The sequence below is a fragment of the Dendronephthya gigantea genome, unplaced genomic scaffold (genome assembly GCF_004324835.1).
Source record: "Dendronephthya gigantea isolate DGI-Jeju-01 unplaced genomic scaffold, DenGig_1.0 000164F, whole genome shotgun sequence".
NCBI lineage: Eukaryota > Metazoa > Cnidaria > Anthozoa > Malacalcyonacea > Nephtheidae > Dendronephthya > Dendronephthya gigantea.
This window is the reverse complement of record NW_021163174.1, coordinates 357,154-370,171: the sequence shown is the minus strand read 5'-3', so window position 1 is coordinate 370,171 and position 13,018 is coordinate 357,154. Positions and strand designations below refer to the sequence as shown.

The 13,018-nt window shown below is 35.3% G+C and overlaps 3 protein-coding genes across 3 annotated transcripts; 1 reads left to right on the top strand and 2 right to left on the bottom strand.

Annotated features, from left to right (window-relative positions):
• Positions 1-824: 824 nt before the first annotated feature.
• On the bottom strand, positions 825-3,592 carry LOC114537760. The gene is made up of 8 exons (XM_028558854.1): positions 3,438-3,592; positions 3,152-3,309; positions 2,823-2,996; positions 2,220-2,583; positions 1,803-2,064; positions 1,517-1,707; positions 1,299-1,392; positions 825-1,224 (listed from the first exon to the last, which is right to left on the bottom strand). The coding sequence occupies exons 1-8, from the start codon at positions 3,583-3,585 to the stop codon at positions 1,080-1,082; spliced, it is 1,536 nt and encodes a 511-aa protein (XP_028414655.1). The 5' UTR covers positions 3,586-3,592; the 3' UTR covers positions 825-1,079.
• Positions 3,593-4,602: 1,010 nt separating this feature from the next.
• LOC114537777 lies at positions 4,603-7,808 on the top strand. Its single transcript, XM_028558870.1, has 8 exons — positions 4,603-5,208; positions 5,391-5,628; positions 5,844-6,008; positions 6,150-6,234; positions 6,509-6,877; positions 6,989-7,178; positions 7,346-7,437; positions 7,614-7,808. The coding sequence occupies exons 1-8, from the start codon at positions 5,115-5,117 to the stop codon at positions 7,806-7,808; spliced, it is 1,428 nt and encodes a 475-aa protein (XP_028414671.1). The 5' UTR covers positions 4,603-5,114.
• A 1,159-nt stretch (positions 7,809-8,967) lies between these two features.
• Positions 8,968-12,637, bottom strand: LOC114537764 (ras and EF-hand domain-containing protein homolog). Its single transcript, XM_028558858.1, has 2 exons — positions 12,117-12,637; positions 8,968-9,408 (listed from the first exon to the last, which is right to left on the bottom strand). Exons 1-2 carry the CDS (start codon positions 12,446-12,448, stop codon positions 9,399-9,401), a joined length of 342 nt encoding a protein of 113 aa, XP_028414659.1. The 5' UTR covers positions 12,449-12,637; the 3' UTR covers positions 8,968-9,398.
• Between the last annotated feature and the right edge of the window lie 381 nt (positions 12,638-13,018).

The window sequence follows — 13,018 nt, the reverse complement described above, 5'->3', positions numbered from 1 at the left end:
CTATCAATAAAAAATAAAATATGGCTGCATAGCAATAGTACTTATTGGAGTAATTGCGCCATAAACATTTTCATTTCTAATATTTATTTATACACTGTAAATTTCGCAGTGTTACGCCAACACGAAACTGGTGTAGGATAACACCGATTAGGTGTTTTGCCAAGTCAAACACCATTGGAGTGTAGCAATACACTTAAAAAGCGTAACTCTACACTATGCTAGCGTTTCTGTAACACTTTCTCGGTGTAAAAACAAACAAACCTAGGTTACACCAAATTTGGTGTTTTTTTACCTAAAAATGGCATACATTTACCTACTGCTCAGGTTATATTACACTGAACGGTTGCGTTAGTATACACCTATTTAGTGTAAGATATGCTTACACTCGATAAGTGTATATCTACACTTTGGTTTTTGTATTAATACACCAAAAAAAACGTGAATGTACCGTGATCTGGTGTAAGTAAAAACAAGGTTATTAAACACCGAGAGCGTTGTAAATTTACCGTCTACGGTGTATATTTACCCGATATGAGTTTTCAAAATTGCACTTGAAGAGCGTAAACTTACATCTAAATTGTGTACAAAATTCAATGCCTTATAAATTAAGACCGCGACGGAAAATGCTTGATTTGTTGCAAAATAAAAGAGTATATATGGTTGTATAGATACAAAAGAATGGGAATTGACTACATACTAAGAGACCAATAGACCCTGGGTCACAACAATTTGTATACCAGGTACGAAAACGTGTTTTCGTCAAATGTTCCTAAGCAAGCATGCACATGCAGTTTTTTCGTTAAATGTTTCCAGGCAGGCACAGTATCATGAGTCAGACAATTCATTTATTTACTGAATTTCTTTATTATGTTTAATAATTTCTTTAACACATGTATACTATTGTTCAGCATCAGATAGGTCGTACTTCATTCTTACAAAGTGTTTTGATTCTCTATTTACAACGATGGTATAAAGATCTAGAGGATGATGATCTAGCATCCCAGAAAATAATAAGGGCACAAATTCTTCCAAAACTTCAACCTCATAGCAATGAATGTGCCTGCTAAAAGCAACTGTATTTACTTTCTTGCAAGAAAACATAACATCCATGTTTGGCATAAAAAAACATTATGTATAAAAAGAAACACAGGAAAAATTAATTGCTGATAGATTATGATCATATTCTTTTTATACTTGTATCCATTGACTTTCACCCAATTCAACCTAGAATGTGAATATAGTTTTCACTTTTCAGTCCAGTTTTAAATAATTTTTACCATATATAAGAACAAACTTACAGTGTCACAGTTGAATTCTGATCCAAATTGTTGCCCAACTGGCACAGTGAGGTGCATTCTTTCTCTTCCAGATCCTTCACATAAAAAACTTTACCTAAGCAGAATATTAATAAATACATGAAGTAGAATAAAAGGATACTTATAACAACATTTAACATCCTAAAAACCATTACAAAATTCCAGCTAATATCCAGTATGCACTTTTGTTGTTCACTAACCTGGTCCAACCTCAGTATCACTCCTTAAATAGCCATCACTGTCACTAAGCCAGTAACACTGAAGCCGTTGGTGCCTGGTAGCTAATGTCTTTGCTATATTCTTGAAGCAACCTACAGTCTGCGCCAAAAGCTTAAAATAATGATGCTTAGCCTCAAAGCGCATGCACCAGTTGCGCACAAGGGGTCCATATCTAAAATATATAAAATAAATAATTAAAATTATCAAATGTACTGGGGTGTTCAGCATTGAAGCCACCACCTGTGAGAACCAGATCAATAGACATACCTTAGAATTTGGTTTGGGTAATGAACCATGAAATGCTGTTTTGGAATAAGTTTCCTTTCAGGATAGAGCCTTTTAAACTGTTCCAGATACTCGCTGATTATGAGCCGAAGATAGAGTGTAGTACCTTTCTCAATCACTGGGGCAAACAATATATCAACAATATGCATTAAATCAGTGAACAATTCCCAGTCATCATTTCCTTCTGGTATCCATTTGTGAACCAAAAATGGCAGGATTCTAGAAAGACACCACATTTGTGATGCTGAAATATAACTCAATTAGTGCTAGCATAATGTTAAAACACTGACTAAACACTGATTCTATAAGAACTTTTAAAAGAACTATGGGAACTTGGGACCTGTGGTTGATGTAGTCATCCTCAGGTTTAAGGCAACTCTTAAATAAATAGTTAAATACCTGATTGGCGTAAATGGTAATCACTAAGATTGACATTCTTTACCAAGCTTGGTTTGTTCTTGATGTCACAAACACCATATGGGAATGCTGAAAGCGCATGGTTGAACTGATCAAGTGTGAAAAATTTATCCACCATGATGAATTTTCTCAACATCACTTTAATTTGGAAAGGAAGTACACCTTCTAAGATATCATGCATGATATCAGAAGGAAGTCCATCAACAACATGAAAATATTTAGAAGCATTTAGGGCTGAGTTCTTTTTCACACCATATACAGAAGCTGATTCTGGATCAGTGGAAACCAAATCCACCTGCCTAGCATAATTTTCTCGGGATCTCATTGTGAATAATTCTTCAGAAAACTGGAAATTTAAATAGTTGGATATTATACTGGGGTTGGTATAATCAAATCTGAACAACATACATTAACAAACATTGATTAACACCCATTAAAATCTCATGAGAGCAAAAAAGCTGAGTAGGTTAAATGAATGTTTTCTCATGATATCAATAGCATTTCCTACAAAAAACTGTGTACTGGTATACCATGTTTCACAATATTTTAGTAGCATTGCAATTTGTGATATGATTAATAAATTACCCTTTCTTGAAATTCCACCGATGTGCCCAGACAGAACCTACACGGCCGATTTGCACTGAAACTCTCCATGAAACCTCCAATTGAATTGCTACCAAGGTTATCTGCAACTACTACACTTAATGTTCCTTTAATTGGAATAATTTGATTTGCTATATTGAGTTGTACGCCATGCTCCTGAAAAAAGTAGCAAAATTACATTTTGAGATGCATTAGATTTATTACTCATATTTCTTGGCAAGCTTGAGGCAAATTCTTTAATAGGGAATCTTGAATATATTGTTAATTGGTGATATTCACAATAAAATGTATTGTATTAATTCATTACTTACTGATTCAAGCATAGCAAGGTCACTCATGAATGGCCTGAGGACTTTATCCATACCATACATCTTAATCCACTTGACTGGACAAAGAATCAAAAGATTCAAATTTTTTAGGCATGATCTATACTTGGGATGGAAATTTCCTAACACCCAATAGAAGGCACCTGCAAGTATGTAAATAAAAATGAAAATGTTTATTGACAAATCAGTGTTTTTTTAAAAAGTAATCCAATTGAACTATCAAAGTCCAATATTGCAAAGTTGTTGATCTTGTGACAATAAAAAAACCTACCAATTTTATGTACAACAGCTTTTGATCCTAGTGGATTGGAAACTTCGAAGTCATCATAATATAAAATTAATTGGATAGCCTTATAATTTAAGGAAAAAAGTGGATGTTTGCCCACTCCAAAATCAGCACCATCACAAAGGTCCCTCATTTTCCCATCAACACTTCATGAGAATTCAATCTAAAAAAAAATCAATAAAATATATTATCATAATATGGTAGTCATATTATTATGGTAGTCATATTAAATTTCCAGGACACTTATAGTTGTTAATGAATAAGACCTGTGAGTAAACATCAATTTGATTTAGCAGCTGTTGAAGGACCTGGATGAATGATATGTACTGGAATGAATGCACTTTCACTTTCGATGAACCATTCGCTGTATTCTCATCATACATATATTTCCCCAAGGACTATCTCAATTGGATTCTAGATATAAGTAAGATAAGGATGCACTCAGCATTTAATATAAACTAATCAGACATTGTTAGACATTGTTTACAACCATACATAAAAATACATTACTATATACATACCACTATCTTAAATTCTTGAGATATATAATTGTTCCTATTCTTAGTGGATTTCAGGAATTCCATGTTGGGTGTTTGTTCCAAGTTCATGACAACTCCCAATCCATCAATATCACTGATTTTAATCCCACTTTTATCCAAACACTGTCTAATCTTTTCTTTAACATGGGCCTCGTGTTGTTGGAGTAATTCTGTTGTATCTATCACCTTGTTTGTTGTACTGTCAGTTAGTTGATTTAATTCTTGCGTCTTTAGGGCAAATAAAGCTAAATGTCTCTTTGAGAAAGCCTCTCCTGTGTCTTCGGTATACATTCGATTGTATTATCCAATCGGTTTAGTGCATCGTTTTCGGGAATTCTTGAACCAACGTCATCATTTATTACTTTTTCCTTTCCATGTTTACGGGAAACATGCGAAGTTAGAGAGGAGAGAACAGAATATGAGCGAAAGCATGACTGCACTGGACATTTTATTTTGAACCTGGCTCATGAATGTGATTATCGCGTAGGTGGTTTAAAAAACGATTGAATGTAGTAAAGGAAAGATGAAAACACTCCGGTTTTGACAAAGAAAACTACTCGCCATTATCCAACCATGCTGGTATAAAAATAATATAAAAAATTTAAAATAATATTTGCATCTATGCCAAAAGTTCGAAAAACACAATAACAGTGCTTCCACTTTCGAAAACATGACCCTCACTGAGGATGAGTGGGCCGGTGGATACAAGATTATGCTGTGTATATAATAATGTTCGTATAATATAATATGTTCGACGTCACAAAGCATCCTAAATACCTTGCGATTTTCGAGGGCATTTTTGTTCCAAATTGTTAGGATAATAAAGTATTTTAATTAAAAAATATTGTAAGCCAGAGCTTCAGCTGAATAGAGGATAATTATAAGTTGATATTTTCTTTGACCAATCGTAACGCACTATTCTAAACCAATCACGTTTCAGACAATGCAGACAATCCGACCAATAAGCGATTCAAACCAATAGTGATTACTGCAAACCTATTTACAAACACTGGGGTTATATACACAGATAAGTGATTATATACAACACGTGTTGACTTTTGACAGTTGAAAGTTGAAACATTGTTATTTATATCGGCATCACAAAATTTTTGAAATTCCGATAATGGATAAGGTCCCATCCATCGCTTATTCGTGCGAAGAAGTATCGGAATGGCTTAAACTCAATGGATTTGAAACGTTTAGTGATAAATTTATCGGTGAGTTTTATTATAGAGATAAATACTCCAAGCTAGTCGTTGTTTATAGCCTACAGAGCTAGTTCACTTTTACTTATTTAGATTCTCAATTTAGTTTATTTGTTGATCCGATTGATTATATTAGCGTTCATATCACTCGTCACAATATAAATTTCCGTTTGTATTTGTATTTGTGAAACTAGAAGAGGATGTTGACGGTGAAGCGCTCGCTCTTTTATCTGAGAATGCACTCGAGTCTCTTGTCGACAAAGTTGGGCCAAGAATGAAGCTTTTAGGCGTTATTAAGAAGATGGTTAGGAGTGATTCTGAGTCTGTTGAAAGCGGCAACAGTGGTAGCTTGTCACGTTTGCCTTGGGATTTAGAATGCCCAAATAACTCTAAAGATCAAGATTCGCCTCGTTGTTCTTCGCCAATACCAAGGTATGTGTATAAATCGAGTACATTCAGGTGTCCTTATTGATGTAACTGATCGTTACTTCACTAAGATGTAACAATTTCAAAACATGTAAAGCAAGTTTAGCCTAATTTTGAAAGCATAATTCACAGTTGCAAATAATCTGTGACTTCCAGTAAACACACCTAATGCTTAATAGGTTAAGACTTAACGAATTATCCACAAAATTAATTCTATTTAGGAATGATTGCTCCACTGTAAGAAAAACCTGGGTTACACCATTTTGCCTACCTGAACGATTTCCCCCAGCTGTACAAGAAGCCTTGTCAAAGAATATAGCCTTACCAAAGTTGATTCGTGTGAAATTTATCCAGGCGATTTATGACAAGATATGCCTTTTTACAATGTATGTATACTTTTTTTTACTGTGTTGCATGAAAGTGAAGTGACCAGCACTTTTGGGGCTACAGTATGTAGGTTTGCTTATGTAGGACACATTAAACTGAATTGTTTGTTATTTAATTTTATTTATTTTAATACATTTTAGTTCACCAACACCTGACCAACGCCGTGATGTATGTAGGGCAATTATATCAAAATATCCTTCCTTGGCAGATGTTGGTGGCAGCTATGTAAGTAATATTTTAATGATTTAGCATTATTTTTTTGCAATTATTTGTTTGCTCTTTTTTAACATTTCCTGTGGCTTATTATGTATTGGACTATGATTGTGAAAAGTTCATGTACCAATATTATTTCACAAGCCTTATTGAAATCCCATCATGGCCTGATATCTGATGCCAGATGATTTACATGTGAAGGGGAAAACACTGTTGCTTTGTATGTTAATACTGAATTAAACCATGTATTAATGAAAAATACTGAGACCATATAATTTTTCCTTAGGAAACCTGGTATCGTCAGTTAGGCGATAAAGTTAAAAATGAATTAAGGCATGAAAGGAGTGATCCAGTTGTGCTAGCAAGAAAAAGAAAGTCAATTGAAGGCTCGGATTTGACAGCTAAGGTGCCAGGAAGCAGCCGAAGGGGAATAATAAATTGGGAACCTCCTGCTGTTGATGGTGAGGACCTACATTCTAACAAAGCCCATGTTCAATGGATGCAGAAGGAGTACCGAAAAAAGCACCCAAACATGGAAGTCGTTAAGCAGAAAATGCAACTGACTTTCTCCTTCAGAAGAAAGTACATAAATGCTGGGAAGTGTTCCCTTAATGAAATTGATGCAAAATACCCTTTTTTATTTGAACATGATCAGGTTAGTATTATATAGTTAGTAATATCTGTGCATAAACATATAATCCGGCACTGGGTAATATAATTGATAAGTTACTTTTAAATTACTCTTATAACTTATATTGATTTATAGTTGCAAGATGAGTATGAAAGATTGGTGTCTGGCAGTAGTGTTAAAGATTTGGTTGTTACAAACTTACGTGAGCTTGCACCTAAGATTTTGAAAGCTGCCAGCAAGAAGAAACTCCCTCAACTTGAAGAACTGGTTCAAGCTTGCGTACAAAATGAGGATGAACTGGATGAGGAGAACAGATTGACAGATGGTAATCCCATTCATACTCATTTAAATGAATATATTTTCACTATCAAAAGTTAATTATTATGCTGTGTGCGGTTTCAATATATACACCCTATTGATTATTCTCCTTCTTTATTAACACAGTCAGAGCAATAATTAAGATTAAATATGTAATTTTTTCTTTGTTCCTAGATGAGAAAGTTGTTGTGGCACTTTGTACCTTGCCACACCTTTTGGAAAGGAAAACAAAAAGTAATCCACATCCAGAAAATTTCCTTTATCAGGTATGTATAATATACTTTAGTACCTTGTCAATGCTTATCAATGTTATTACACCACCTTTTGGAGAAATGTATTGTCATGATAAGTGTAAGCTAGTGGTCTGTTAAGTGGTCAATCATGAATAGTTTTAATATGAAGACTTTGTTATGATTTTTTAAAATTTTTATTTCAAATGTAGACAGCAGAAAACCCAGAGGTATTGTTAAAGAAAGCTGCCAGCCCCATCAGCCCATTCATCATCTTTGTGGAGGACAGTGATGGTCACATAATGAACAAAATGTTTGTTGCAGGGGAAAAACAAGTTTGTTTGGAAACAGATAACATTTTTTCAGCAGTATCGTCCCTTTTGTTTTGTATTATGTTTGTAATTTAGAGTACCCGAAACAGTGTTTTAACACGTTCCTTTTTTACAACGTACTGTTCTAAATATTTTTGACCGGGTAAGGGTGCCAACCAAAGTTTTATTCTTAAATGAACTGGAACAGTGAAATATTAGGCATAAGTGCATGTTATATAGCTGGTTTGTAAATTTGTTATGTACAGTATAATATAATGTAATATATTCTGTCATATAGAAATAAATATGTTTTTACCTTACCACTGCACTAGAATTAATTAATTTCGTGGCACCGGGCCATTGTTTAGAAGAGCATTTTTATTCTTTTGGTGTACTTATACACCAGATCGGTGTCTATATTACTGAAAGCATATTTACACTAAATAGGCGTAGAAAACCCTTTGGAAGGGTAAGTTTACCCTCGCGGTGTATTTATACACCAGATCGGTGTCCATATTACTGCAAGCACGTATACACTAAATAGGCGTAGAAAAACCTTTCGAGGGGTAAGTTTACCCTCGCGGTGTATTTATACACTAGGTCGGTGTCCATATTGCTGCAAGCACGTTTACACTAAATAGGCGTAGAAAAACCTTGGGAGGGGTAAGTTTACTCTCGCGGTGTATTTATACACGAAGTTGGTGTTCATATTGCTGCAAGCGTTTTTACGCAAAATAGGTGTAGGAAAACCTATAGAGGTGTTAGTTTACGTTAATGGTGTATATTTACGTCGCCATAGTGTACACATAGCTGCATAAACTTTACCCATGAATAGTGTAAATTAACCCAAAATATAGCGTAAATAAACACCATATTAGTGTTCATATTGCTGCAAGATTTTACACCGATTTCGGTGTTGTGCCAACACTCCGAGATTTACAGTGTATAGCTTTAAGGTTTTAACTATATACTTTAGTCACAATCAATCTGCATATATAAAAATTATGAAAATATATATATATATATATATATATATATATTCGGAGTTATTGCTGCTGTGTATAATATATACACGACATCTGATCTTATTTTAATATATATATATATATATATATATATATATATATATATATTTATATAAATATATAAAATGAACGGGGTGGGATATTCGAAAATCTACCTGGACAGCTGTCGGTCGGTCCAGTGCGGATTATTTTGATGAGATCAAATGTTGATCAGTTTTGGTACTACCAAAGACCTTCCAAATAAATCTTAAACTTGCTGTTTCGTGATCTTCGAGCTCTTTGAGCGTTTAGCACATTAGTATGCGCACGTTTGTGTGTTGGCTATTAACAAATACGATGTCTAGAATTTACGTGTTTGTTCAAGAGCTGAGACAACACAGCTGGAGATATTCTTACAACTGTCACTCCGTAGACGAGTTAGGTGATGTAAAAATAGACGATACCTGCCGACTATGAATGTCTTCGTGATGTTTTCATGCAATAAAGAGCATTAAAGGAAAGATAGCTGACAAACAGACGCATTGATGTTGAATTAACGAAACTTTATTCTCAATTCATTGTAGTGATGTTAATAATATCATATGCATGCAATGACTTCGTCTTCGGGCTTCTAGTTTGACAATGAGACTTTTCGCCTGATTTTCTTTTCAAATGTGACGGGTTAAAGGAATCTGTTACGGAAAGGAAGTTTGAAGCGTGATGCATTTCCAGCTACAGCCGTTAATGGCTTAAATATTTTCAATTCAGTTACTTCTAAGATGATACGTACGGTCTGAATGAATGACGTTGCAAAAGGCGAAACTCTTGCTTGTTTATAAGAAACAAGTCAGGCAGAAATTAAACCTGCTTTTTTAAACAGAACGCTGTTAAATGCCTCTATATGCAAGAAAACATGAAAAAAGTCATGCGTACATTATAGTAGTGTTGCAGTACATAAGAAGAAGTTTCTAATTTCTAACGGAGAAGCCGCTGAAAAAATAGACCGAGCTTGCAATTTCCATGATGATATATAAAACCAGCGAATGCATTTGTCACCTATACAATCTTTTGCGGGCTCAGACATGAATATGTAGACATTTTGCAGCAAAAATCCAATGCCATAAACCTTTAACAGACACGAAGTATATGGTGTTGCCATGTGTGCAGCGTGTTTATAAAATAAATTTGTCTTTTGCCTTAAGCAATTTTTTACCATATTTCATTTTAATGGACCGCCGTTACAATTTTATCACCGCGTGGATTGGCTTACGCACTTAAGCAAACCAATAATATATGCAGTCGGTGGTTGAGATGGACAAACTTCAATAACAACTTAAGAATAAGTTTTTTGGCAAAGCTGTTAATTTTTTGAAATTTATGCTACAGGATGTTTGCATTGACGCAAACCCCACGTCTATATGTGAGAGGATCCATATTCAAATATAGGACGGGTTGTGCGTATGAGCATGCATGGCTTGTTTCTGAGCTACTTGAAAGATAAATATCTCAAATGTGTTTATCCATGCAGTCAGTAAAAGCAGCATCCTGCTACGTATTGCCGTCGTTTGTGTGCGAGTTACTATACCTGCATGAACTGAATATAAATGCTGATCTCACGAACAAGGGGATTTCGTTTTAGACCAATCAGCAAGTTTGCTTACATTTTCAGTAACCCAATCAGAATGCATAAATTTTGATAAGAATTACAATGTATACCATTTTATATGAAGTATTAAAAATTTAGGCGTTCTGGTTGGCTTTGCCTGAAAAATGTTAACAAATATGGCGTTAGTTTAAATCGAAATTTCTCCTTGTTGATCACATGCAGGCATGCAAATGCGCGCGCGGCGACAATCGATATGGAGGCCTGTGATATAGCTACGTCTCGAAACATCTTTACCTTCCACTAATGAAACGTGCACGGGCGGCTTGCTGAGAACCATTCACTGGCCATTTGGTGAAAGAAGAAAACTTCTGAATTTATTCAAAACCCACACACGGCAGATCATCGACTCGTGTAGAATCGTTGTCCGCGTTGTTTGTCTTGAATATAGAAAATTGTTAACAAGTTCTTGAACGAGATATGGCGTTCGTTTTTACGCATTCTTTAGTCTTTCTCGCGTTTGCGCCTTCGTTCATATTATCATAGAATATTCAGACGTCGATATATATACTCCATCTAAACTAAAATATTTAATTGCATGACCTTTTGACAACTATAGGTATATAATATCAGTTTACTATTATCAGTTACTATTACCTTGGAGAAGCCGCATTAGATTTCTATAAAATTTCGAAAATAACGAAGTAGTATATTCCAGTCTGACCTTGCACGATTATATATTATATTGGACTACCGATGATGACCCCCATTCATTTAGCTAAACGTTTACAATATAGATTTATTAAATATAGGCGGATCTGTAAACATCGTGTATCGTGTGTGTGCATAAGCAACTCGGCCGACCAATCGAATGCTCAATACTTAAACGCTGTACGCTCCTTTCTTATGCGTGGTTCTTGCAAAGTAAATAACAAGAAACCGTCTTGAAGTATATACGTTTAGCCCGTAGGCCGGTTGAAGCCGAAATAATTCAGGAGAGAACCGATATTTTTTATAAGGTGATATTTAATTTCATATCCGTTTTCATATCATATCGTGTGCAAACTTTGACTACCTGTCAACTACCCGTCCGGCCTAATTTAGATTTTTAATAATTTCGGTAATATTCGTACTTGGGGAAAATCAAGAGGAGCTGTAGTATAAATTCAAACAGCCAAATTGGTGACGGGACAGACACTTAGTTTTAAAGGGTTTCCGCATAGTTCATGCAATCAGGGCGAATTACGGACAATCGGTCTCAAAAGTGCCATACACGGCGCTTCCAAGCAGTTAAACAAGCGCTCTGAGGATCTAAAACATATCGGCACTTTTGCTTTGATTGAATGTCACATATAAATTTAGCCATACTATAGCGTATATACAATCGACTTCGTTCCAAATTAAAATCAATGGTGTTAGTGTTAGGCATACGCCTTCAGCGCGCTTTTCTGAACGGCGAATTAAAGATATCGTCTAATCCGTGATTAGATAGATCTAAACGGACTGAAATCAACAATATATATTCAACACAGTTTGTGTAGTTGCCGGGAAATATTCCTCTGAAATCGTACACGTATTTCACCTTATAGGGCAAAAACGGAACATATTCCACAAAAGTCGCAATTAAACGGGAAACATTTAATTAAATTCATTAACGAAGGACACGCGTAAAAAATTTTGGTGCTAGTCATTTTACATTTTGTTCAACCACACGAATGAATCATGTCTAAAAGTGTAATCGACTACCATACAATTGCTCATATTTCTCCTCAAATCTCCCCGAATCTGGAATCTTACCTTGCATCAAGACACGAATCCAACCCCAAATCGTTCTTGAACGCGGCCAATCCTTTGCGACTTTTTGAAAGTCCTCCTTGGCCTTCGGACTCTTTTGTCGATTTCAGATCAGCGACGAAGTCGCTAAAGTTCTGAAAGTTTTTAGAAAATTCCTCCACGCTGATGCGTCCATCGTTGTCCAGGTCAAGTTGATAAAATATCTCGTTTAAATCATGATCGTCCAAGTCGCAGACGGCGGCTAATTCGTGTCGGTCGATATAACCCGACTTGTCCAAGTCGCACGAGCCGAACAAATCTTCGACACTAAAGCTACTCCATTTTTCTGTCTCCATAAATGATCTAGGACCGATATAAAATCACATTCTTCATGAATACGGCTCGTTTCCGTTAACAGATAAATTACGTCCGCCGTATTGCGTATAATAGTCTCGAAATTGCGTATAATGTATATAGGACAATATAATTTCAAGTACTATATTTAAAATTCACGATATTAAATTCATCGATTCGAAGCGAATTAATCGCTGCTTCCATTAGCCAATCAGCGACGTCGACGCCCCCAATTAGCCAATCAGCAACCGGTACGCCCTCGTGCAAACAGGTACATTTGAAGGCCACGCATAAATTGTTCGTAAACAAATATTTTAAAGCATGCAAGCTGAATATATAGTGAAAAGTCGGACAATGACTTTTAGTCAGCTTTTTTGAAGAGGTTGAAGGATTATAGCTGGAAGATAAGCTTTTGTTCATGAATTTTACAGAGGATAAGCATTTGAACTGAATTGTTTCTGTTGAAAGTACCGCCTTAAAACATGTCAAAAATCTATTTGTACGTCAAAACCGTCAAATTGGCAGATACGAAGTCAAAAAGTACATTCTACGTTTGTGGTTTATCTTCACTA